We start from the raw sequence: 27,479 nt of genomic DNA on the forward strand, positions 1-27,479 counted from the left end.
TGGGAAATTGGTTTCCAAATGTGTGATAAATGTTTCCTAGTCTGGCAAAGGATGAATGATGATAATATAAATTATTTCTTCTAGATCCTTGTTAGAATGGCAAGTGCAGCTGAATTCTGTTCTGGCACAGGAATTTGCATTTGGAGTTTTCCTCAGAACTCTGGTTATTCTTTTCATCTGGTCCTTTAAGATCTCTAAGTAACACAGCCATGACTCCCAGGACAGATAGCTCAGTTGGTAGAGCATGAGACTCAGGATGAGATCTCAGGGTTGGGGGGTTCGAGCCCCACATTGGGCAAAAGATTCCTATATTGCAGAGGGTTGGGCTGGGTGACCCCTGTGCTCCCTTCCAAATCTACAATTCTTTGATTCTGTGACATATTTCTCTAGGCCAGGTCTGGCTGCTGGTGGTTGTCTAGCTCTGAACTACAGCTGCTTCTGTTTTGTTCCCAGATTAACCTGAGCAAAGTAGGTGAATACTGGTGGAGTGCCATCTTGGAAGGAGAAGAGCAGATTGACATTGGTAAAATCAATAAAGAACGTTCAATGGCTACAGTGGATGAAGAAGAGCATGCTGTGCTGGACAGGCTATCCTTTGACTACCACCAAAAGCTGCAGGGAAAGCCACAGAGCCATGAGATGGTATGTCTCTTAACTAGGAAATTGTTTGATTTGCTGACCATGCAGTTATTTGCTTCTCTTAATCTGGTGCATGCGGTAGGTAGACTGTTTGGATCATTGTGGTACAGTGGTACCTCGGGTTACAAACGCTTCAGGTTACAGACTCCGCTAACCCAAAAATAGTACCTCAGACTAAGAACTTTGCTTCAGGATGAGAACAGAAATTGTGCTCTGGTGGCCCGGCGGCAGCAGGAGGCCCCATTAGCTAAAGTGCCGCTTCAGGTTAAGAACAGTTTCAGGTTAATAACAGACCTACGGAACGAATTAAGTCCTTAACCAGAGGTACCACTGTACTTTGATTCTGCCATAGCTCAGGCTTCAAATCACTTCAAATCAGGCTTCAAGGAGAGGACAGTTCCCCCAGTTCCATTGTAAGCTTTCTAAGGTAACATGGGGCTCCTCCCACAGCTTGAGGGGAAGAAAGAACAAAAAACACAATGCCAAATTCTACTTGTGTGAGATGGTTCCTGGGAATTTCTGTAACCCAGTTCCAGAAAATCTTCCTTTATGGCAGATATAATACAGGAGCAAATATCCTAAGTAGGACTTGTATGTAGTAAGCAAAATCAGTTTTGTAAATACTCACTTGCCTGATTTCTGTTTCTTTTTACTAGGGGAATTCCAGTTAAGAACATCATCTAGGTGACTGTTTTAACAGGGAGACGTTCCGAGTTTTAACAAAATTATATTTTCTAGACTCATTTGCAAACCTGATTTTAATGCCACTGTTTTCAGTGCTCAAAATGGCATCTAGGTGTACAACATTTAATGTATAACCTTTCTCTGAGAGACTTGCCAGATGTAACTGTGTCTCTGGTGTGCTATGGCATTAGCCAAATGATTATTGTTGTAATCTTCGAGTGCAGGGCTAATGGCAATAAAACTCCACTTTCAGCTCTTTGGTTGTGAGCAATATGGAAAGCATCCAGATGGGCGCAAAACTAGCTCTCTGTTTTTGATTTGTCATCTTTATAATAATACCAGAGTGTACCAAATGCCATTCCTAAATGCTGTGCTCTGAACAGGTCACTCAATCTCAGCATGACTTGGAATGTGGAAGGCAGCTTGAGAATATATGGGTAAAAATTGTAGGGAACAACCTTACCGTGGGTGTCTGCTGAGGACTTGGATGATGCCTTCCTAGAGCAGATTACCAAACATTCAGAAAGAAGAGATATAGTAGTCATAGGAGACTTCAACTACCCCAATATCTGTTGGAACTCAGACTTTTCCAAGAATGTAAGCCTCAACAAATTCCTCAGTTGCCTCACTGACAATTTCATTTCCCAGACGGTAAAAGAAGCAACTAGGAGGTAATCTCCCTTGGACCTGGGCCTTACCAACAGGGAAGAACTAAGCGACAAAGTGAAAGTACAAGGAACCTTGGGAGGAAGTGATCATGCCCTCAGGTTTCATTATACACAGGCAAGGGAAAGCTAAATGATGCACTCTCATCAGAAATAGTCAAAGAGAAGGGAGTCTACAAATTTTGAAGGCACAAAGACAGATAATTCCAACAAGAAAAGAAAGTGGAAGACTGCACAAATAGCTTACAGATGAGCTGAGGTGTAAGAAGAGCATATATAAGAAATAGAAGAAAGGACAAATCATGAAGGAAGTGTATACATGAGTTGCCAACAATTGCAGGGAGAAGGTCAGGCAGGCCTAAGCTCGGAATGAAATTGCAAAAGAAGTTAAAAATAACATAAAAGGTTTATTTGGCTATGTTCAAAGCAAGAGCAAGAGCAAGCAAGTAGTGGAGAAGATGGAGAAATATGTGGAGAAGATGGAGAAATCCTACTGGGTGACAGAGAGAAGGCAGAACTGCTCAACACCTACTTTGTCCTTGCCCTAAAGGAAACAGTGCTTAGATAGCAGAATAAATGATGCAGGGAGAGAGCTGAAACCCAACATAGGAAAAGAGGTGGAAAGGGAACTGCACTCAGGGGTACTAAAGGAGATTGCGGATGTAATCTCAGATCTTCTGTCTATAATCTTTGAGAATTCCTGGAGAACAGGTGATGTAGATCCCTGTGAACTGGAGGCAGGCAAATGGTTGTCCCCATCTACCAAAAGGGGGAAAGAGAAGATCCAGGTAACTACTGACCAGTGAACTTGACATCGATACCAGGAAAGCTGGTAAAATGTGGACTGGACGAGGTAACTCTTAAGTGGATTTGTAGCTGGTTGACTAACCAAACTCAAAGAGTGCTCTCCAGTGATTCCTCATTATCTTGGAAAAAAGTGACAAGTGGGGTGCTGCAAGGTTCTGTCCTGGGCCCATTGTTGTTCAACGTCTTTATAAACCACTTGGATGAAGGTATTGAGGGAATACTCATCAAATTTGCAGATGATACCAAACTCGGAAGGTCAGTCAATGCTGCTGAAGACAGAATTCAAAATGACTTTAACCAACTGTAGAACTGTGCCAAAGGTAACGAAATAAATTTCAGTAGAGACAAATGTAAGGTTGTACATTTAGCCAAGAAGAACCAGCTGCACAAATATAAGATGGGGGACACCTGGATTGCAAGCAGTACATATGAAAAGGATCTAGGGGTCTGAGTAGACCACAAGCTTAACATGATTCAACAATGTGATGTAACAGCAAAAAAGCAAATGTGATTCTAGGCTGTAACATCAAAGGGAGCGTCCCAATAGTTTGGTGTCCAGATCAAGGGAAGTAAGTAATAGTACCACTGTGTTCTGCCTTGGTCAGACCACACTTGGAGTACTGTGTCCAGTTCTGGACACCACAATTTAAGAAGAATATTGTCAAGCTAGAATGTGTGCAGAGGAGGGAAACCAAGATGATCAAGGGTCTGGAAACCAAGCCTTAAGAGGAACGATTGAAGGAACTAGGTATGTTTAGCCTGGAAAAGAGGAGACTCGGAGGACATAGGATAGCCATCTTCAAATATCTTTAGGGCTGTCACATGGAAAATGGAGCAAGCTTGTTTTCTCCTATGCTGAAGGGGAAGGACCCAAACCAATGAATTCAAGTTACAAGAAAGGAGATTCCGACTAAACACCAGGAAGAACTTTCTAACAGTAAGAGCTGTTCAACAGTGGAACAGTCTCCCTTGAGATGTAGTTGACTCTCCTTCCTTGGAGGTTTTTACACAGAATTGTATATGGACCTCTATTTGTTACAGTTTTGTGAAGGATAGGAAACCTTTGGCATTTCAAATGATGTTGTCACGTATGATGTTCTGTGGTTGAGATTCCTGCATTGCAGGGGGTTGGACTAGATGACCCTCGGAGTCCCTTTCAACTCCACAGTTCTATAATTCTATGTTTCTATTATTTATTTTGCTTTATATTTGTACATGTAAAAAGATATACTGTTGTATTTATAAGATCATTTATAACCTTTTCAGTTTGGTGAATTCAAAAAATTGGACTCCGATATTATAATATCAGATCATATGCATTAAAGCACATGATATCAAATAATGTGCATTAAAAATACAGACTAAATCAGCTCTGTTATTTTAACAGCAAAGAGAATAATTCCAGCCAAACTTGACTCTCATCACACTTGGAATGTAAAAGCCTGCTGAAAAAGAAAGTTTTAATAGCCCCTCTAAATGAGCTAGGCTATTGAGTCTTTTGAATATCCAATGAATATTAATTCCATAAATGCAGAATGACAATGGAGAATGCTATATTAATTGTCAATATTGATCTATCATCCAAGGAGGCACCATTTGGAGCAATCAACCATTATGCTAAACTCAGTGATTAGGGAGGTCTTTGTAAGAATAGGGTCTTCCCAATACACGTATGTATGTTGTTGTTGTTGCATAATGAGCTATTCGTTGTTGTTGATTATGATATGTTTATTATTCTTCACTACTTAAGAAGAATCTCTGCATGATTTCACAATCTAGAGTTAGCATCCAAAGCCTCATCCATGTTTGTATGATTAAATTAGCATACTATTTTCTGTGCCCTCTGTTTCATGAGGCTCAAGGCAGCTTGCAGCAAATGTAAAATACAAAATGTCATAACATCTTCACCTGCATAAAACAATTTGAAAATAAAAATTCAATAAACATTTCTACCAATACCTTCAGCATATTTCTGTCTGGAGGATTTGCTGAGAAGAAACAGTTCCACAAATCACAAAATCTGTCTTAAGTTAGAAAACAATGTCTGGCTTCTAAAACTGTCACTCCTTCCCCTAAGACACCCCTGTGTGTGTTTTAAGTTCTGTAAGGATGTTGGGATGTGATGGGAAATCATGCCCGGGATCTGTCAGAAGAGTGCTTCTGATTTGTCCACATTCGTTTCTGGAATTGTAAAATTTTCAGCTAAAAACAGAAAAGGAAGCCCCCAGCAGAGAACTTGCGCACAAAAAGTTATTGAAATCTGCTTTTGCCTTTCTTATTTGGAGGTAGGCAGAAAATAGATTGGGACCCACTGCAGTCTGGATCAGCAAGGGTTTCTGACTCTGCATTGATTAACAATAGCAAATAAAATTGCATTTTTTAAAAGCCTCGGTGTTCATTGCCTGTAAAATGAGTATTAATTGGTTGCCTTTGAAATGGGCTTTGTTACAGCTCTGTTGGCCAATTTATGATTTCTGCATTAACACTTCTGATCTGTAGTAACTCTGGTGTAGATTTGTACTCTCATATATGCAGGTTATTTCATTGTATGGCTCATGGGGTGCAGTATGTTGCTGTTTCCGAAGCAAGTTATTGTTCTGAATCTGGTACTTCTCTCTCCCCCTATTTTTGCACCTCTTTCTGGTTGGTGAACCTCAGAATTCTATTGGGGGGGGGGAATATTGTAAGCCTCAACTCTGCCCACCTTGGTGTAGCATGGTTCATTCTTCAGTAAGTCTGTGTTGCTTATAAGGAATATGTCTTATACTGAGTGCAACTATTGGTCAACCTCTAGCTTATTGACTGGCCGTGGTTCTCCAGAGTTTCAGGCAGATGTCTCTCTCCCATCCCTACCTGTAGGTGTTAGGGATTGAACATGGCACCTTCTGCATGCAAAGCAAATGCTCTTCCACAAATATTTTCAAAAAGGTTTATAATATTTCTAAAGCATTTTTAGGATTTAATATTTTGTTGTTCTGTGGCTTGATAGATATTATCAACAGGTGATCAACAGGTTTTGTAGTTCAGCTAATTATATAAATAAATGGGTTAACTGTCATTGTGAAACTATGAAATTAGATGTATAACATACTGTATTGTCCCGAATATACGCAGCACCCAAATATAAGCTGCACCTTTAAAATGGGGGGGGGAAATACCCAAATACAAGCCGCTCCATTCCTCGCTGCTCCTGGCCACATAAGGGGCAGGGGGCGCACTGCATTGCTGGCGGCCTTTCCCCTCCCTCGCTCTCTTCCTTCTCAGCCTTGGGGTAGAGGGCGGGGAACTATGTGCTTGCCGCACTCCTGGTGCTATTTGCCCCACACTCCTGGCTGCATACCGTAAGGTCACTAATATAAGCTGCACTTTAACTTTTCACGGTCGGAATTTGGGGGAAAAGTGAGGCTTATATTCAGGCCAATACGGTAAATGTCAAGGCTTTTATCAGTGTAGATATCTCTTTGGCCTTTTCCCTGGAACACAGGAGCAAAAGGATTCCTGGCACTTTGTGTGATGGCAATCAAAGATTTCTTAATGGTGGAACACCAGAGTTAGTCTGCAGGTACAGAATGAAGAAGAAGAAAATAAATTAAAACAGAAATAAAACATTTAAGGGATTTTAGGTAAGCAGAAGCCCAGTTTCCCCAAGCTTATACCCCTGTTCCTGTTTGGAATCTTGGCTATGCTGCTACATGGCCCTCTGACCCATCCACAGAGCAAGGAACCATTTCTCCTGCCTTTGCTACAAATGGTGCTGCAATGAAATTTAAGGAAGAGCAGCTGGCAGCTATACCGTGCCATTCTTGGTTTCACTGAATAATTTGATAATACTTGGCTGCGGTCAGTGGACTGTTTTCAGCTGATCCATTGACGGGCAAGTCAGGATTAATCAAGTTGGTGGGCTTCTGTATATTATTGCATGACTGTGACATGACTCTTGTCTTAATTTCAGAAAGTCCACGAGATGCTCAAGAAGGGCTGGGATGCTGAAGGCTCCCCGTTCCGAGGCCAGAAGTTTGATCCCTCCATGTTCAACATCTCTCCTGGCGCAGTGCACTTTTGATGATGGCACCGAGGATGGGAGAGTCGCCTACCTGCCGGGGGGAGTAGGATGAAACTGATGCCACTGCCACACTCCTCCCCTCCTGCCAGCAATTTCAATCAGCCCCTTTGTCCCTGCCTTGTTATCTGGGCTTGTTTGCAAAATGACAAAGGACTTCAAAATAGCCAGAATGTGGGTTTGCTTTTGGGGAGGGGGGAGAGGGAAGTGCAATGTTGAGCGAGTCCTTCCCTCCAGCACCAGGTTGGTGCATTTGATATGTATGTGGGGGAAGCCTAGCAAAAAGCAGCCTTAAACCGTACTGTGTCACCACGGCAACCAGCAGCTGCTGGTAGCATTTCCTCTTCTCTCTTGTTAATGGATTGCTTTGGGGAGGGGGGGGTTGATTGAAGGCAGGATCTCCTCCCCACCTCTTTTTCAGAAATACATGCAGTTTGGCCAAATGATGGCGAGATTCTCTCCTGTTTCTTTGAAGCTGTCTTCTGTCCCTGGTTCCATCTTTCAGGAAACCCAATCTCCTAATGGCACGAGGCAGCACAGCCTCCTTTAAACACCAGCAATCTGCAATCAGTGTCATTTTAGTCGTATCTTAATTGCTAGGTTTGGTCCTTGAGGCCCTGGCAGTGGGAGGTAAATGTTGCAGGCTCAGACTAATAGCTGAAAAGGAGCCAGAACAGAAGGTGACACTTGATAGCTGTATCTTTACTGTAGATCTCTGGTGGTCTGTGACGCTTTGGCATTGAATTTGAAAAATAAGGGAGGGGGGGCAGACTTCTCCTGATTGCAGTAACTGGATGACTTGGTGCTCAGAGAGCGGCAGTTCTCTGTGAGTCTCAGTCTGTTCTTAGTTTTATTCAAAAGTGTTTGATATTAAGCTTCAGAGTGTGAACATTAGTTTATCTCCCTCCCTCCTCTCATAGGGCCAAACTAGCTGATACAGCAAGTGTGGAATTGTATTTAATTATCTGACTTTTTTTCAAAACAACAACAACAATAACAGATCTGTTTATGGAAAATCAGGACCACAGGGTGAGGTTTAACCTCCCCCTGCGCACTGCAGTCCTGACAGTCTGCCCCCCCCCCCAGCTATTTTCATCAGAAAATATATATGCTATGGTTGCCAATGTAGCTTTCCTTTTAGGTGGGGGCAGCAGGGTGGGGGTGGGTTTGATGGGACAATAGCATTGGAAGAAAGGGCTAAACTTATCTGACAGCTCATGACTGCAGATAGCAATGACTTGGCCCATCTCAGCAGGTTATCTGAATCTATGAGCACATTTAGTACGATAGTGGCTCTTCCCCTAAATTCTGCTTCAGGGGAGGCAGGGTGTGCCGTTTCAATTTAAGAGTCTTATTTCTGCTTATATAGCTGGGAACCTGTTACAGGGGTAGCGAGAAATACATTTGAGGAAGAGAAAAGTCATGGCTCTTAAAGTTGTCCTATTGTTCTGGCAATATCCATACCTTTTAAAAAAATTGTTATAAGACCCATAGAAAAAGAAGCCGTGCGAGATCTAATAATATCATTTAAAAAATCCTTCCAGTAGCACCTTAGAGACCAACTAAGTTTGTCATTGGTATGAGCTTTCGTCTGAAGTATCTGAAGAAGTGTGCATGCACACGAAGGCTCATACCAATGACAAACTTAGTTGGTCTCTAAGGTGCTACTGGAAGGAGTTTTTTTATTTTGTTTTGACTACGGCAGACCAACAAGCTACCTACCTGTAACTAATAATATCATGTGCATGTCTGCCATTAAAAATTAGCAAGAAAGTCAAAACTTCAAGAACGACATCACTTGTCAAAATGTAAAACACATTTTAGGTTTGTTCATAGTTGCTTAGTGGGCCATATAAAGGTGTGTTATTTCCACTATTTTACACTTAGGAAGGGAAGTAAACGATAAAATACATAGTACATTGAGACATTCTTGGTGCTTGTGATACCCAATATAGAATTATAATATGCAAAATTCAGCTGAGCCCACCAGTATATCAGCTTTTCGATGCGAGATGTAGGGCACATACCAGACAAAGCTCTTGGCTTCTGAATAAGCAAAACTGACAATCCTCACAACTTCAGACAAGTCAAAAGAGAACTGGATAACTAGTCTCCAGTACAAGATTTCAGTTGAATTCTCGGCTCAACGTAGACAATTTTAAAGAAAGTTTGACCACAAGAGACCAGTAAAGACGGTGGCTGTTCCAGATATGGTAGGAATATGTTTGACCGCTGTTTTTAAAAAATCCCCACATCACAGGCACTCACCCCAGGCATGATGTAAAATAGTTGATTGCCCACTATTTGAAGTTGAAAAATAGAATGAACTTGTAATTAAGAGGTGAAAAGCAGTGCATGTGTCTGAGAGTGGATCTTAGAGCATACAAAATGGTTCCATTGATTTATTTATTTTCATTGGCTTTGCTACATTGAAAAAGTAGCAAGTGCACAGAAAGAATTCTGTGCAACTTGGAAACTTACTGCTCTTTCAACTACTGTAGAACATCTACTTACGACTGCCTCTACTTGGGTCCGATCCAAGTCGCGACCGCAGCAAACCCAGAAGTAAATACCGGGTTTGCCACAATTCGCACACGTGCAAAAGCGGCTTCTGCCGTTTGCACATGCACAGAAGTGGCTAAAGGACAGGCCGCCGCAATGGATTATGGTGGTAAGTACAGGTTCCACTGTACAGACTAGCTTCTATAAGGTTCTCATCGGGATCTGCCTGGGCAAAATGCTAGCATGCACAAACTTTGGATCAGTTTATGGCTCAAATGAATAGTATTTTATGTATCTGATTTGGTGTTTGGACCCATCCCTTTGCCACCTGCTTGCCTTCCTTTCTTGAGGAATAGGATTACTGGTTTTTCTGTCTTTCCCCCAAACATGAGACTTGCCTGTTCTTCATTCATGTATCCATACAGTGCATTTTGGGGACGTGTCCTATCACAAGAGTTCAGGAGCCTGTTCAGAAGACACAAAGTGCTGTAGCATGCAAGTAAATGGTGTACTTGAGAAACAACCCTTATCTTGGCAGGGATTGGCTTTTCTGCTATGTGCTTTCTAGCACATCTTATACCCGAGAGCAGCAGCTGCATTGCCACAAAATTGTCCCCGAAGCTGGCAAATTTTCAGCTGTAGTGTGGTGGGTGCAGCAGAAATCCCAGTCACACATGTCCAAGGAGTTTTCTGGACTCATTTGCCCAAGGGGCCTATGCTTGTTTCTGAACCCAGTGATATCAGTTGCCATTTGAAGTAGAAGATCATGGACGGCGTTAGTCCTGCTCAGAGTAGGCCTATTGAATTTAATGGATGTGGGTAACTTAGGCTCATTAATTTCAACAGGTCTCTCCTGAGTAAAACTTATGCTGGCTACAACCCAGTTTTGTTTCTTTCTTGAATGACTTGATCCATGACAAAGAACTTGCGAGGTCTATGTTGGTTGTAGAAAGGGAGGCTAGGTGGTTTTTTTTGTTTTTTTGCAGGTTGCTTATATGTCATTCATATTCTGACTTTCATTGTAGGCATAAAAGTAAGTGGAGAGAAAAGCACACAGCTTACTGACCAGTCCCTGACAATAGGATGGTTGTTACTCACATGCAACATGAATGTCACAGCACCTTTTGTCTTCTGAATGGGCATTTCACAATACTCCGTTTCCCAAACACTTTGTGGACCTACTACCTGCAGTCTATCATTGTTCTACTGTTTAGGAAGGCAAGTGGGTGGTGAAAGAATGACCCCACCGATCAACACGACCCCTTCCTTTTCAAAACAATAATTTTATTGTATCTAAAGCATCTAAAATCAACTAAGTTGTTTGCCTAATGCACAGTGGGTTTGTATGATTTATGGTCAATGTTTGTGGGTGTCCAACACCCTGAGTTTTGTGGTTCCAATGAGCTTGACTAGGACTGGCATTTCCAAGACTCTGCTGACAAATCTCAAAGGGATGGGTTTCTTCAGGACTTGTACATCCCCTCAGCCCAGCCCCTGCCCAGCTTCAGTAGGTCTGTCCACTCCAACCTTCTGACCCCCTGTTGGGCTTCCTAATGGTGAGAATAGTCTGACTGCATGACCTGGATTAGGGTTTTTTGGTTGTTGGGTTTTTTTTTGCAATCTTGAACAGTGGGTATTAAACTGTGCTGGATTCTTTTTTAAATGACCAAAACCTTCCTCAAAATATCTGTTTTACTTGTATTACTTGTATGGTGCTGAAGTAGGAGTGGGGAAACAGATGTGCCATGAAATGTCAAAGACAATGACTACTATTTTTTTGTCCTACAGGTATTTGGGGAAATCTTGCCATTTTACAGATTTATGTTCAAAGAGTTGACTGTCCTTGCTCAGACAAAATGCCTTCTTCTAAAACAAGAAAAGTGAGATGTGCTCACTTAAGCACTGGGGACTGGCCTCTTCCCACAAAATGGGACAGATGGAGAAAGGTCGCTTGCTTTCAGTGCCTCGTCTCTCAATCAATCCTTGTGCTGAGCCAGTCGATTAAGCCTTAAAAGTTCCATGCAGGGCTCCCTTGTAGGCCAGCTTTGTCCAAATAGAAGACAGTTCCCAACACAATTTTCTTCCTAGCAGAGACATTTCTACCCAACCAGTCTCCAGCCTATGCCTTCTGGCAGCCAGGCTTTCTTTCTGTTCCAACTGAGTTCAGATCCTGCAACATTGCAGAAACGAAGTAGGGTGGGAAGGGAGCATTGTTGAGGACTTGATAGGTCTGCAAATGCATGACTTCATGGATCTCAAGTTACTTAAGCTTGGTCTAAGTTTACTCATGGTTAGTTTTTACTTCCCACCTATCTCTTCCTACTCCCACCTGGAAATGGGTGCTCTCTGGCAGCTGCTGACAACACTCCCTTCATTTTGGTTGTCTACAAGCTACAGTTTGCATATGATGCTAGCGTCTTTGCTGAACCGAGGGACAGTGCTCTAGACCTGGCATCGGCTCTTTCTTGTAGCACACACTCTTTACCTGCTTGCAATAAAGAACGTGATGTCAAAGCATATGCATGTACGTGCATTAATCCTTATGCGAAGGAACCGCTTCCATAATTCGTGCTTCAGTCTCTCTGTTGGTTTGGTTTAGTGTTCCTGCTGTGGCACCAAGAAAAATCAACATTTGATCTTCTCACCAGTGGGCCAGCATTTGTTAAACTTGCGTAGGTTGTCGTGTTTAAAGAGGTCTTTCAGAGTTCTTCACACTGCTCAAAAAATAACCAAGGCAGCTGAATTCATCTCTTTCTCTTATGTACACCAAGGCAGCTGAATTCACCTCTCTTACATATGCCCCAATTCTGCTTTGTAACTAGAGGTCCCACTGAGGAGGATTGAACATACAAAGCTGCCTTACATCACTAAACCATGGCTGCTTCAAGCCCAGCTTTACCTACTGGGACTGGCTGGGGTTCTCCAGGATCGAAGGGAAGGGTCTTTTCCATCACTAGATCGCTGAGCTTCTGTGAACTGCAGGTCGTGGGGGGTTGAATCTGGAACCTGCATACAGGCCATGTGCTCAACCACTTAGCTATGGGAGAAGCAACTGACATTGCAAGTCAGTGTCAGCCTGGGGCAGCAGCTCAGTATGTGTCCTCTCCATTCAGCCTTGCCTAGTCCCAATGATAAAATAAGCATGGAAATATGAAGTGGTACACGCTGTTCTGCCCTTTCCTTTTTACACGTGCTCCCTGGGTTGGCAATCCCAAGCAATCTCAGTGTAGCCTTTGCCTACTGGAGCTGCCTGTTCAATAGGAGGCAGTTGCAAGCACTTCCTTCATCCACACAGTGTAGTTTTGTGCGCAACTTTCGATGAAGGTGAGCTGTGGCAAATATCCAAGCAGCTGATGTGCTATGAAGAACTTGGCAAAGGCAAATTGTCCCAATGGCAAAGCCATGATCAGGTTATTATGGTAATTTAAGCTTCAGTTTGCTGGGTTGGCAACTAATTGTTAAACAGCGGTCACTGGTGTACCTGAACAACCAAAGTGGTTGTGCTCACTGCCCTCTGATCAGCAACAAAGACACTGATCAAAGGTCCCCACCCTTGCGTCTTTCTGTTGCTCATTCCCATTTTGTCTCTGTGGTATATCCCCAGAGGAGGCAGCTGGTGCATTTAATAAAGGAGGAGGTCCTTGCAATTGTGAAGATGTATCCCATGCTTCTTCCCATTTAGGACCACCAGAAGCAGGAAGAACGCTTGCTGAAACATTTCAGATTCCAAGAAATGTTCAGGGAATTCACTCTCTCCTCCCAAACCTGAAAATGGAGCCATTGCCATTTTTCTGGTGGCTCTGGCGTGAAGCTTGTGGTGGTTCGATTAAGTCTCAAGGCTGCAAGTTGCTATCCCTACTTCCTTCAAAGTGCTTTATTATCTTATCACAGTGTGTTGTCCTTGATCACCTTATAAGGTAGCTACAGTAAGCTATGTAATTTATTTATATGCCATTAAACTGCAAAGTCCTTTTCAAGGCATACATCCTTCCTGCAGGTGGCTGGAAGTCACCTGCTTAATAAACAATTGCTAGTTACCTTCCCTACCCTCACATTTTAATGTTGGGGCTCTCTAAAACAATTGAACCCATTGCCGATCCTTTTAGATAAATATTAAGAATGGGGGGAGCTGTTTTTGAGATACCTAGAATTTGTGTCTTCCTGGGATTGCAGAAGGAAGGGCATTCAAGATCCAGCCATTAGCCAAAGGAGCCAAGAGCCACAAGCCACTGGCTGTAACTCATGCAAGAATACCAGAAAGGGAAAGGGGATCTGAGCCTCCAAATGGAACAAAAATGTATGTAGACCTTTTCCTCTTCATTCTGGTCTTGAAGAATGTCTTCCTCCTACCATTCCCTTCCATTCAACTCCTCCTGTGTGCATCTGATTTGTGAGCCTGATGCAGGGGGCCATTTTATTATTATTAATGTGAGCTGAAGAGAATAATCGTCTGGAAAGCAGGCTAAAAATGTAGTAAATTTAATATTTCGTCAGGGTTGTGATAGATTTCTTGGTTGCATTAGCCGTGGCCCATCGACACAAAAGCAACAAAGCAAATCAATTACCCCCCACTTCTGTTACACAACAGGTTGGCACAAAACAGCAACAAAATGGAGCAGCAAATGTGCCGGTAAATAAAGACTTTGGAATGTTATTGCAGGATCACTTTTCAGGGTGGTTCTAATCTATGTGAATAGCATTCCTACTATTGCAACTAACTCAGGATATGAATGGCAAAGATATAGATGGATGTATTACACTCTAGTTGGCTTCATTGCTGTGATTCTCCACAGCCTTGGCCAAAGTGCTGAGAACTCTGTTAATGATCCCTAGCTTTGTACAATGCTCCTAAAGTAGGGGGAGATGTGTATTATTAGAGTTTGGAAACGGCACTTTTTGTGGCTCTTTAAACAAGGGAGAGAGTCTCTAGTATGAGGGCAGCCTTGGCTATGAGAAGCAGGCAAATAAGGAGCCCCAGGTGATTTAAGGCCTAGTTTATATAACCACTCATATTAGTTTTGACCCCTGATTTGCCCATGTCCAAGGGGAGGCTGGAATGAGTCAGAGAAGCTGCAGCTGTTGGCAAGAAAAGGGGATATGCATTCTGCTTTCCAACCTGGGTGAAGTGATCATGCCAAATAGTAACAAGTGTTTTGGATTTTTGCTTCTTTGTTTATTCATTTATCCCGGTTCTCGCCATCTAGGCCCTAAAGCGGCTATTGCTAAAGAGATGGCTGTTAACAATTGTACAGGGGGAAAAACGGAGGACCTTAGACTCGGGGAACCAATGCAGCTCACCAGGCTTCTCAATCTCTCCCCTGGAACACTTCTCCAGGCTTTGGGTCGCTGCTCTGTGCCCTCCCCAGGTGGTTTGGCTTTGCTGGAATGTATCCTTGGATTGATAATTCATCATACTTGCATGTGCGTGGGGGGGGGGAGAGGGGGTTTGAAACCTCTGGTTTCTGGTTCAGTGAAATGTGTGTAGCCTGCTGTACAGAGGGAGGAGTCTATTCAATTGCTTCTCCCATTTTTGTATTTTGTTTCTGCCCACTTTCGCCTCTAACCCTGTGCACTACAGACATGCAGATCCTGAAAGGCCTCAGGCGGAAAAATATTCCCACTCCACCCCATTCTACGGTAAAGTGCAGTCAGCTGTCCATTCTGTTTGGCAGGAGAAACGGAAGGCCCTCCATGCATGAAACCATTGGCAAGTAGTGATTATAATGACACAGAGAGCTGCGATAGCTCTGTTGGCAGAGCACGAGACTCTTAATCTCAGGTTTGTGTGTTTGAGCCCCACTTTGGCCAAAAGATTCCTGTACTACGGGGGTTGGACTAGATTACCCTTGTCGTCCCTTCCAACTCTCCAATTCCCTGATTCTGTACCAAGAAGAAGGGATGCGGGTGGCGCTGTGGTCTAAACCACTGAGCCTCTTGGGCTTGCCAATCAGAAGGTTGCCAGTTGAAATCCGCACAACGGGGTGAGCTCCTGTTGCTCTGTCCCAGCTCCTGCCTACCTAGCAGTTGGAAAGCACACCAGTGCAAGTAGATAGATAGGTATCGCTGTGGCGGGAAGGTAAATGGTGTTTCCGTGCGCTCTGGTTTCCGTCAGTGTGTTCTGTTGCACCAGAAGTGGTTTATTCATGCTGGCCACATGACCCAGAAAGCTGTCTGTGGACAAACGCCGGCTCCCTTGGCCTGGAAGCGATATGAGTGCCGCAACCCCATAGTCACCTTTGACTGGACTTAACCATCCAGGGGTCCTTTACCTTTTTACCTTTCACCAAGAAGAAAGAGGTGCTATCTTAAGGCAGTGATAGGGAACAGCCCTCCAGATAGTGTTGGACTAGAGAATGTAGGCTGCCTCTGGAGAACAATAAAAACACCAAACTACAATAGACTCCTAAAACACCAAATACTAAAAATTAAACTCTTCACAATTTCACTTTACACAAAACCTAGAGGCTATGCGAGGGGCTGTAACTCAGCAGTAGAGCACCTGTTTTGCCTGCAAAATGTCAATTCCAGACATCGAATTGTAGGGTTGGAAGGGACTCCAAGAGTCATGGAGTCTGACCCCCTGAAATATCAGCAAACCTATCAAAAGGAACATCAGTAATTGGGCTGGAAAGCTGCCTCTCTGTCCAAGAACCCAGAGCCTCAAAGAATATACTGAGCTAGATGAACCAATAAACCGCTTGCTTCTTTCTAGGGAGCTCTATAATGTTGGTGCAACCCGCAAAGGTCCTGTGCTGTGCTCGCCATTGACCTAGCTTCCTGGAACGGCAGATTCTGAAACAAAGCTTGCTCTCTGTGGAGAGGGAGCTAGATATATGGAAGAAGGTGCTCCTTTAGATCACTAAACAAGGTTTGTGCTGGAAACAAAACAAAAAAAGCAGTTCTTTTGAGTTGATGCCACAAAAGTGTATGTCTGCTGAGCGAAGGCAAGAAAAGCAGGAAGGAGTATGACTTCTGAGACCCAAGCAGCCGTGGTCTTGCAAAAGAACGACATTTGAACAAGATTCTCCTCTTTGTGAGGTGGGATAAGGAAGCAAAGTCCCCTTGACCAACTTGAGTGAGCATGGAATGTTTGCACAGATTTCTCCCCTCTGTCTTGAGAAAGATTTGGGGGATGGGATGATTTCTTGGGTCAAAGCTGTGCTGCTGCAGCAGCCTTCCTCTGGTAATACCCAGCTGCACTTTTACCTCCCAGAAACCAAGCGATGATGATCGTTCGTTTCTGGTTAGTTAGAACAAAAATATCTGTCAGCAACATGCAGCCCCCACAAACGCCCACGGTGCCCATGGCAACAGCAGCACCAGGCAGCCATGGGCAGGGATGCTGCGGGGGGGGGGGGGCTGCGCTTGCTCCGGCATGGAAGGTGCCATCGTCTCCTGTTCGGAGAGATTCTGGGTTTCTGTGGGCTCCATTTTTCACCACCTGCCTTGTGCTGCTCAGCCAAGGTTCAAGATGATGGGCTCAAGCGACTGACGTTCTTCTGACAGCTTGACTGAACGCAGCGACATTAAAACTCATGGCCTCCTTGCCTCTCAGACAGTGTCACCTTTGAGCACCGAACAAGGGGCTCCATCAACAAGAATCAGACCCCAGGACCTTTCGCCCTTCTGCCTCATTGCACAATGTATTTCCTAGCTTCCTCACTGTAACTGGCACTGGGAAAATACATGTCTAATAATAATAATAATAATAATAATAATAATAATAATAATAATAGTCCATGGGGTCACGAAGAGTCGGACACGACTAAATGACTAAACAAACAGCAATGCATATTTAATTACCACCATTCTGTCTAACACCTATGAACTTCCCCTCTATCCCTCCATGGTTTCTCTATTCCCCTTATCCCGCTGCATATTATTCCAAACGCCCCTCTTCAATCTAAATTGTTTTTCACCACTGTTCACAGTTCGAATCCTATTTGTAGATTTATCTGGCTATTTTGTCTTCCAAGTATTCTACGAAAGGGTTCCATTGCTCCCTTAACACTGACTCCTTCTGGTCTCTGATTTCTGTTGTCAGACTTACCAACTGCACGTATTCTGTCAGTTTGTTCTGCCACTCTTCCTTAGTTGGGATTTGTTTGTCTTCTCCTTTTGTGTGTGTATTACTGTTGCCACTGTTTTCATGTATTGAAATAGACTGAGCAACTTCTTGGGAATATCCATTATTCCTAAAAGCAAAGCCCCTGTTCTTGTTTGTTTTTTTGTTAATGTCCGCTTAAACATCTCCAGTTCATCATAGATCATCTCCCAGAATCCTCTGGCCTTTTTGCATGCCCACCACATGTGGGAAATTGTACCTTCCATCTGTGGACACTCCCAACATGCATTCAAACCGTTTTTATACATCCTGGCAAATTTACTTGAGAAGAAATTATCTAAGTATGATCTACAGATAGTATCTGACCCATTGAAACAGTCATGGCTTCTCCCAAAGAGTCCTGGGATCCGTAGTTTGCTAAGGATGCTGAGAGTTGTTAGGAGACCCCATATTCCCCTCACAGAGCTATAGTCCTCAGAGTGGTGTAACAAGTGGTTTAACCATCAACCCCTCTTCGCAGGGAACTGTGGCTCCTATCAACTCTCAGCTCCCTTATCGAACAACAAAAGAGGTTTAAAGACTGTCTCAAGGCAAATCTTTAAAAGTAGTATAAACACTGACAACTGGGAAACACTGGCCTGCGAGCGCTCCAATTGGAGAACCGCCTTTACCAAAGGTGTCATGGGCTTTGAAGACACTCGATCTCAGGACATCTCAGGACGCAAGGGAGAAACGTGCTAAGAGGAAGGCACACTTGGCAAGTCTACATCGTGATCAACTCCCGTCTGGAAACCAATGCCCCCACTGTGGAAGGACATGTGGATCCAGAATTGGCCTCCACAGTCACTTACGGACCCATTGTTAAAACCGTGTTTATGGAAGACAATCTTACTCGGCTACGAGTGATCGCCAAATAAGAGACCCTTATCGAACTACAGTTCCCAGGATTCTTTGGGGGGGAGCCATAGCTATTAAGGTGGTGTGATTAAGTAGATGTGGCCTGAGTATGACCTGACCAACACTGGAAACAATGCAATGTTCCTGGCATTGCAAAAAAAAAAAAAAAACCTACCTCGACTTGTTTAAAGTGTGTGAATCAACTTGGTTGTGTTCATTGTCCAGAACTGCTGGATCTGTAGGCACTATTGGGTAGCTCACCTGTGCAGTGTAAAGACATAGAATCATAGGGTTGGAAGGGACCCAAGGGTCATCTAGTCCAACCCCTTGCAATGCAGGAATCACAGCTAAAGCATCCATGAAAGATGCCCATGGAAAGATGCCCACTCGGACTGTTCCTCCATCTAGTACAGTAGCTTTCACGCCACTTGCTACCAGATCCTTCTAACTGAAGGTGGCAGTTTTGAACCTGGGACCTTCTCCTGTTTATTTGTCCCAAACAAACTTAAATGCATTTGAGTGTCCCAAAATTGGCTTGAAATTCAGCTGTGTGCGCTGCTCTGGAGCTGGGGAGAGCCCAGTCACCTACCATGTTAATGAAGCCCTGACAAAAGAACCAGAGTTTATTTTTCCTTCTGAAGGTCAGCTTAAATGTGCATCTTGGCAAATAGATCAACGTGTATATTTTATGCAGATTTGTGTCACGGGTCTTCTGAGTCTTTTAAATACCTAGTGTCAAGGTTGTTAAGACTACTCCTGAGTAACGACCTTCCACATACTTGTCTTTCAAAAGTCTTTATTGGTGCACATTATTTACAGTGTAGTGAGCTGTCGGTTTCATGTCTTCTCATTCCGTATCAGAATCCGGCACTGCCCCTTTTCGCGACTTTGACCAACATAAAAGCCTCAGGACAGTGAATCTCCTCCCCTTTCTCCTCCTCAATACCGGTGTCGGGGGGGGGGGGGAGGATCTACGGTCTGCTTTCTCCCTGTCCCCCCTTCCCGCCTCTCTCTCTTCCTGCTTGTGGAGCAGGGGCTCTCCAATGCTGCCAGAGCCCTGGCACTCCTTCTCCGTCTCCTGACTCACCCCTTCAGACCCTGCGCTTTCATGACTGCTTGGAGACGGGCTGCTCCTGATGAGAGGGGGGGTTCTCTATAATCCCTCCCCCTTACACCTAGTAATGCCCCCCGCTTTCAGAAATTCAGGGAATGGTGCCGGGTTCTGCAATGCATTAGCTGAGAAAGGTAACAGCGTCACTACAAGCAAACAGCCCCCAGAAATGTGCTCCGGTGGGCAAATGTGGCCTGTACACATGGCCACAGATAGCATCTCTGCCTTTCATGGCACCAGCCTTTTCCCCCTAACTATTAAATCCATCCTCCCTCTGTTTTCCAGCAAAGATCTATGGAACCCTTGGGTTCCGTGAACAGCCCAAAGGGCTGCGGTTTTGTACATCTCCAACCTCAGGCACTTTGCTCCTCTCCTGTTCGCCAGGCCCTGCCGTTCCAAAAGTGGGAGTACCTACAACTAATATGCAGCCTAGTCTAGTTGCATCCTGGAACCTTAAATCCTTCAAGCTGGATGTTCAGAAGCAGTCTAAATCTAAGTAACTATTAAATAAATTGCTAAGCATCAGTTCTTATTTGTGTGTGTGTGTGTGTGTGTGTTTTGGGGGACACACAAAGGGAGGGGGATTCTGCAAAATATCAGAACAGGTTTCAGGATTTAATAATAAATGATTGACTGATTGAAAAACCACTGCTCTGTATGAATTAAACCCAGTCCCAGCTCTGCAGCAGTTCAAACCCTAAATGCTACAACTCCCATCGTTTTTGAGCATTGGCTAAGATGCCTGGGGATGATGGGAGTCCAACCATCCCTGGAGTGCAAAAAGGCTTCCCATCTGTGATGTTATATTCGCAGTGGGACTCCAATGGAAGCCCACAGAGAGTTGTCTCCGTCCGAATTGGACCCGGGGAAGATGAGAACTGAGCGAAAACATGGACAGTGACTGCAAAGTGCAAACCTCAGCGCACTTACTGGGGAGCAAGTCTCACTGAGCACAGCGGGCCTTCTGAGTAAAGAAGCTTAGGATCGCGCCGCAAAAGTGGAAGTAGGTATCCTTAGGGAGGGGCCTGTTCGGGCTGAAGATGATGAATTACGCTTCTCTCTCTCTCTCACTCACACGCACGCGCGCACCCTCCAAGCAGTTCACTCCAAGCTACCTTCCTAACAGCCCTGCGAAGTAGCCTGCAAACCAGAGAAGTGGGTGGGCGCGTAACTGCAGAGGACAGGGGAGTGATTCTGATTGGGCTGCACGGGAGCGAGGCTGGTAGAACTCGGGGCGGGCGGCGCACGTGGGGAACGGCCCCTCCGTTGCGCGCGGAAGTTCCCCGAAGCAGGTGCAGGCGGACCGGGGTTGGGGAGAAAGAGGGAACCCGCGAGGTCCGAGCGAGCCGCTTCCTCGAGCTGCTGTTGATCCCGCCCCCCCCCATTGCACCTGCGCCGCCCCGTCGAGGCTGAGCAGCACGCTCCGCTTTGGCGACGACGGGGAAAGGGGCTGCAGCAATTCCCCCCCTCCTTCGCCCGGGGGCGGCTGGTGCGCGGTAGGGGGGATCGCCCTCCCCCGAGGCTGCTGCTTGCCGGCGGCCCTCCCCTGGCAGCTCTCCCGGGCTCTGCCCAGTGCCGGGCTCGCTGTTCGCCGAGGAGCTTCACTCGCTCGCGTAGCAGGAGCCGCCTTCTGCCGCACGCAGCGGGCTGGGCGTCTCTATCTCTCTCACCCCCGATCTGAAGCGTCGCCCCCCCCTCCTTCCTTCCTCCTCCTCCCCGCCTGCCAGCCAAGCTCGCGCCCCCGCCCCTCCTCCCCCCGCTGCCAGCCGGAGCCGAAGCCGGAGCGGAGCCCGGGCGGCTCATTGCGGAGCGAAGCTGCAGCCGCGATGGCCACGACCGTGACCTGCACCCGCTTCACCGACGAGTATCAGCTGTACGAGGAAATTGGCAAGTAAGGAGCCGGCGCCGCGCCTCGCACGGGCACGGGATGGGCGGGAGAGAAGACGCGCAGGGGCGATCCCCTCACAGCACCCTCCCCCCCCCCACCCTAAAGCAAAGACTGCTCCCCACCCCACTCCCCTCTCGCCGCTTGCGTTGGGGCCTGGACGGCTAACCGGCTGCCAGCCCCACGGCTTGCAATGTGGGAGGCCCGGCCGGGGGCTGGCTATGGAGAGGCGGGCCTGGTGGCGGGGAAGGCGAGCAGCGGGGCGGCGGCAGCCCCTTCCCCAGCGTGACTCGTCGGGGGTGGGGTGGGTGATCTGCCGAGAGAGGGGGGGTCCTGGAGAGAGAGAGAGGGGCTCGCCGCGCTGCGCAGCCATGACGCACGCTGCGGAGCCCCACCAGGCAACAATATGATGCGTGGGGACGGGCGATCCCTCTCCAACCCGCGATCCTTTTTTGGGGGGGGGCGCCTTTCTCTCGGTCCCGACGCCGCCCTGCTGCTTCCCTCCGTCGGAGATTGATTTCCCGGCGGCGCCGGGGAAGGAGAGTGGTGGCTGCGGAGGGTTGCGCCTTCACTGCAGTGGCGGTGCCGCTGCTGCTGCTTGCTGGGCTCTCGGCTGCCTCTTCCAGCCGGGAGAACTGCTTGCTCGTCGGGCTCCCGCGGGCGCGCAGCAAAAGCACGTGGCAGGGCGGGTAGCCCCCCCGGGGGAGAAAGGGAAGGGATCGCTACGGCGATCGGATGTTCTTTGGCACCGGGTCGGGCAGTTCGCTGTGCGGGGTGGGGGGGAAACACGCGGGGGGGCTCCCCCTCGCCGGTAGGTGCGCTCTCTCCGCCTGCGCGCTTACGAGTGCGTGGGCTTCGGAGTGGGGACGCGGAGGGGTGGGGTGGGGTGGGGGGCTGGCTGGCTGGAGAGCTGGTTGCCTGGCTCCACGCTGGGGAGCGGGGGTGGCTGGCAGCGCGTCTGCCTGGCGAGGAAACTGAGGGGAGGGCGGAGAGGAAGAAGCGGGGTTGCTCTTTGCTGGGGAGGGACGACACCTGAAAGGCGAGGGGGAGGAAATGGCGATTGGAGGAGGGGAGAAGAAATAATGCGTGGATTGGGTGGGGGGTGGGAGTAGTAGTTGCCTCTTGCTTAGATCCGGCCAGGGCCTTGGAGCGGGTGTATTGCGTAAGAGTGGGGAGGGGTGGGGAGCCCACTCGCCCATTGGTGCAGTCTTACCTTCCTCCTTTTAAAGGAGAGGTGCCGCCGGCGTAGATCAGCCCGCTCTACTCTCGCTCCTTCCTTGCATGGGGTAACTTACTAGTCGGGAACTCTGCACATGCTCGGGGGCACTCTCCAGCCTGCCTAGATGTCTCTTGGGAAGGGGAGTCCTGGCGGAATGGGATAACGGGAAGCTTGGCGTTGAAACAGCCATGGCTCGGCCACCCAGGTCCAGGGATGGTGGCATCTCTGCAGCGGGAAAAGCGAGCCTATTGCTGGGGTGTGTGAGACAAGGCAGTATTCCAGGCATCCTTTGCTAGGTGTTGCAAGCTTTCTCCAGCAATCTGGCTGCTGGCCAGGCAGGCTGAGCTTTGTGTGTGTGCTTGGCATTCTGCACAGTTATGAAGCTTGGGTTTCCTCTTTGCCTGCTGCTCCATGCCCTATAATAAGATGTTGCAAGGAGTGAGCCTTACAGAGAGTGTACTACCATGAACAGCTTCAGACATGATAAAAATGGGAACTGGGAAGAAGATGGAGACCTTCAAAATAGCCCTTCTGGAGGAAACCAAAGGCTTCCTGTTGTTTACAGTGGCCTACCGGTATCAGATTTTTTTTTTAGGGACCCACAAGCTGGATGTGAGGGCAATTGCTTTTTTTGCTGCTGTTCTTCCTAAGCAACTGGTATTCAGAGCCATATTGCATCTGAACTTGGAGTCAGTTCAACTAGCAAGCTCAGTGTATTTGCCTAATCCCAATTTTAAACCATCTGGCTATCACCACATCTAGTGGCTATCACCACACCTTGTGGGTACTTCCTTTTGCCTTTCCTTAGGGATGGTAGGGATTGTCAATTTTGGTTCTCTCAGCTTCTCATTTTCCCAGCCTTTGGTTCATCACATGTCTGCTGCAGCAATTCATGAATTTTCTTTTTGATAATTCTCCAGCATTTTAGTGTAAATTTCTCCTAATAAATGCATTTAAAAAAATACTAATATCCATTTTGTCGACTAACAAATCCTTCTAATATGCATTTTTGTATGCTATTTTCACTAATATATTCATTTTTTATGCACACTTTTACCTAATCTATGTGCACTTTTGTAAACATTTGTTGGATGGAGCATTGCAAAAGTTGGATAAGTGCAGATTTCGAGGGATGGCTATGTTTCGGTTCTCATGTTGTTTCAGAAAATGTGACTTGGATAATTTTGGCTTTAAATGTGAACTGAATCTTTATTCTCCCGCATCTGCCTCTTCTGAATCACCAGCCAATCAGCTTCATGGGATTCCTCCCCTGGTCCTTGTATTTTGACCATCCCCTCCCCCCCCCCAGTCACTCAAGCATCTTGTTGAATGGACACTAATTGGTGAACATAGGCATGCAGCTCAGTAATATTTTGAGCAGCTCTTGGACATGCCAATACTAATTTAGGATTGCCATCTTTTGAACTGACCTCTGTGACTGTGCCTAAAGAGTAATTTGGTCTTCAGGAATTAGAGGGTGAAGTTTTATTTTATTTTATTTTTAAAATGGTACCAGCAGATTAAACTGCTGTTAGAGGATACAGGAGCAGCTCAGGCTATTTTTTCGTGCAATCCAATTCAAACGTACTGGGGAAAAACAGAGAAAAGGAAGCATCTGCATTTACTAATTGTTCTGTTCTTAAGGTGCTACTAGACCTGCTTTTCATGCCAGGGCTCAGACCTGGGACACTTGAGTAAATAATTGAGGTGAGAGGGCTGTTAAGTGTGTTATGCCCACTGAGTAACAGTTGTCAGCCCCCCACAACCCCGTTTGGTAATAGAAGGACTCTTTGGGATCAGTGGGTCTGAGTTGCAGGCATGTGCAAACTCCCATAACTCAGAGCACACATGTATTTGAGGAAGTGTCATAGGTTAGCATGGGCTTGCATTCAGAAGGTCCCATATTTTATCCCTGGCATCTCCACAGAGGACTTGCCTGAAATCCTGGAGAGCCTCTTTCAGTGTAGACAACACTGAAGAAGATAGGCCGATCCTCTGAAGTTACCGTAAGGCGGATTCCTCACTCTGTACTTAATGCATCTCATTTTGCAATGGTGAATTGAGAGGCTCTCAAATGTGGAAGGCCATATTCCCTAGGCCTGCCTTCCTGGTACACATGGCTGCCAGCCGGCTGCTGTTCTTCCTAGAAACTGAGGGGGGAGGGAATTGTGATTCTGGACGCAGCCCAAATCTGCCTTTCTTTTAGCATCTTTGTGATGCGGCTCCTTCCTTCTTCCTTCCTCCCGGTTGATGTCTGCATTAATAAATCTTATTCTGGGCTCCTACAGTTATGAGTGATGTGGGGACCAAAGGCGACACCTTTATAGAGGGCGGGATTCTCTTAGGGAAATTGAACAGACTTAAGTGGGTGGCTTCACAATTTCAGTAGCATCAGCAGAAGTCTTAAGACTTAAGGGTAATTAGGCCGCATCCTCTTAATTCAAGAATTGGATTCTGTTCAGGATCAACAGACTAAGCCTGTATCTGTCCGTTTTTTGAAATACTCTCCCATTCAACACTTGTACTCTGCTACCAGCTCCAGAGAGACATCTTAGTCTGTTACAGGAAACCCAGAAAGAGTTCTCTAGCATCTTAGCCTATTAGATATATTACGCCATAAGCTCTGATGGACTGGAGCCCACTTCATAAGAAGCCTATTATTCCTCCTTGTAAGAGTATTGCTGATTTTGTGGTTTTGGTCTTCCCCGTCTCCTATAGCAGTCTCTTACTGCTTGATTATTTTGCCATAATTATCTTTGATTCTTAGACAGTGGGTTGTTTTTGTCCGCAATAGTAGTGCTGTTAGCTATATCTGTTATTGAGTGTGGAATCCCAGGTGAATTTCTCCAGAACTCTGTGCTTTCATCAGAAAAAGAAAAAAAGCCGTTTCCAAATCTGGAAGAACTTTAATGTGATTGGTGGAGGGAAAGGCCTGTGATTTGCATTAATCTCACAGGCTGTGATATGGGATGACAGTATCAACTACTGTATATCCTGTGGTCTTCAATGCTTGGAATTTCTCCCTCAGAGGAACAACCTTGCTTGCACCCGTCATTCAGGAGTTTGCCATTTAACATTCACAACCTTTTCACCTAGGATAATATTCACTGCTCTTTGCCTTTGGGAGCTAGATTAATTTCCTCTCTACTAACCACTGAAGAATAGATACTCCTGCAGTCCCAGAGCTATTTCATAAATGACTTGGCTCTTTGACTTCTGGTCTTCTTCTGCTCCAGGCTTCTGTGACCCTATCTTAACTATTTGCAGCATGTTGTGTTGTAGTTCGCTGAATGTGTGCAAGCACAAGTGTGTGAGAGAATTGGGGAGGAAGAAAATGAAAAAGCATCCCACAAGTTGGCCACACCAGAAGCATGGCGACAAAGAATTGGCTGCGGCTCCTCTCGGAGATAGCCTAGATGGCGCCTGCCAGATGTTGCTGGACTAACAACAGCCAAAGGCCAGAGATTATGGGAGTTGTAGTCTGGCAACATCTGGAGGGTACCACTTGGGTGGCTTCCGGTTCAAATCAAAATGTGCAATTACCGGGAGGTGCAGCTCTTTCCCCCTTGCCAGCTGCCATTACTTTTTTGTCCTAACCCCAGAGCCAGCCCAGCCATTGATTAAGGAGGGAAAGGCCTCTTACTCGGGTGTCAGAAGCTCCCCAGGTGCGCCCCCACAATCAGTGCTGATTTCAGGCAAGTTCAGATCCATTTGGGGCGACATCTTGCCCCAAAGTGCCATAATCTTGCCTGAAATTGGCACCGCCTGGCAGGGCGCACGGTGGCGGCAGAGCAGGTGGTGTTGGCAGCAGCAGATGTGGCGGCAGGAGGAGCAGCGGCAGGGCAGGGCAGCACTTCCTGTTTAGCCTCAGGCAGCAAAATGGGCTGCACCACCCCTGCCTAACCCCTCCCCTTAGGGGTCCCCAGGTCACAGCGCTGCGGTATTTGTTTATTCTCGGGGTTTTCACACCAATTTCCCGCTGCAGGTGGCTTACAAAGTTTTTAGAAATGAATCGGACAAAATATCATACAAATCCAATACAATAAGACGGCAGCAGTGCAGATCAATACAGCAGGGAGACGCGAATGAGAAAGCACTTCAAACGCTGGCCTCAACAGAAAAGTCTTTATTTGGTGACAAAATGCCAGCAATGACAGGCCAAAGTTAATTTGTCTAGGAGGCGATTTCTATAGCTTGGATGCCACCATAGAGAAAGCCTTTTTTTCTTGCTCTCGCCAAGTGACCCAGAGCTAATGACAGGCACAGCAGCCAACTATTGTGTCCCCATCCTCCCCCCTTTTGAGTTCTCCAAGGGGCAACACTGAGATTAGCTGGAGTGGTTGTAAGTAAAAAAAAGGAGGCAGGTGGAGGCTGGCCTAGAGCAGACTGTAAAGCAGAGAAAACAGAGAAAGAGGAATGAACATAAGGAGAGCTATGCTGGATCAGTCCAAAGGCCATCCAGTCCAGGATTCTGTTCCTACAGTAGCCAACCTGGAACGAGTGCAGACAGCCTTTTATTTAAGATTTTCGCTGTCCCACGGTGTGTACCTTATGCAGCCTTACATCTTGAGGGAGGCCAACATAAGTTAGAGACAGTTGCCTGAACGAGTTTCTTCTTATGCTGGCTAAACATTTGCTTTTCAGCAGACACATGACTTAGCGAAGTTCTGTCAGACTCCTTCCCTTCCCCAGGGCTACAAGTGTTTTGTACAAAGATACGGTAACTTGGACTCTCAGAGGATCTCCTAGGTGCCGTGGCTTTCCCAATCGCCAAAGCCATGTTAAAAACTAGGTTATGGGACATAGAGCGCCAGGAACTAATTTCAGCTGCGGAAAAAACATGTTCCCCTTTTTATTTTCAACTCTCTTGGGCGCAGGAATTTAACCCCAATTATCTACAATTTTTGTTTAACCCGCAAGAAAGAAGGGCTTTCTTGCTGGCTAG

General features: G+C 46.2%; 2 protein-coding genes across 31 annotated transcripts in view; both read left to right on the top strand.

The window, feature by feature from the left end:
- Window positions 1-11,874, top strand: part of NUDCD3 (NudC domain containing 3) — a 59,701-nt gene extending 47,827 nt beyond the window's left edge. The window contains exons 5-6 of the mRNA XM_035139301.3: window positions 454-642; window positions 6,748-11,874. Coding sequence (XP_034995192.1) covers window positions 454-642; window positions 6,748-6,858 — 300 coding nt within the window. The 3' untranslated portion in view covers window positions 6,859-11,874. The remainder of the gene's footprint in view (window positions 1-453; window positions 643-6,747) is intronic.
- A 9,357-nt stretch (window positions 11,875-21,231) lies between these two features.
- Window positions 21,232-27,479, top strand: part of CAMK2B (calcium/calmodulin dependent protein kinase II beta) — a 206,198-nt gene continuing 199,950 nt past the window's right edge. For 25 of the 30 annotated variants that reach the window (XM_088657937.1, XM_088657939.1, XM_088657951.1 and 22 more), the window contains exon 1: window positions 21,232-21,321. Coding sequence is in view for 21 of the 30 variants with exons in the window: in XM_035139077.3 (XP_034994968.2) it covers window positions 21,257-21,321 (65 nt within the window). In the remaining 9 variants the exon portion in view is untranslated. The remainder of the gene's footprint in view (window positions 21,322-27,479) is intronic. The other 5 variants (XM_088657948.1, XM_088657952.1, XM_088657938.1 and 2 more) reach the window with 1 other exon arrangement.

Source organism: Zootoca vivipara, chromosome 14, assembly GCF_965207765.1.
Source record: "Zootoca vivipara chromosome 14, rZooViv2.hap1.1, whole genome shotgun sequence".
NCBI classification, from domain to species: Eukaryota; Metazoa; Chordata; class Lepidosauria; order Squamata; family Lacertidae; genus Zootoca; species Zootoca vivipara.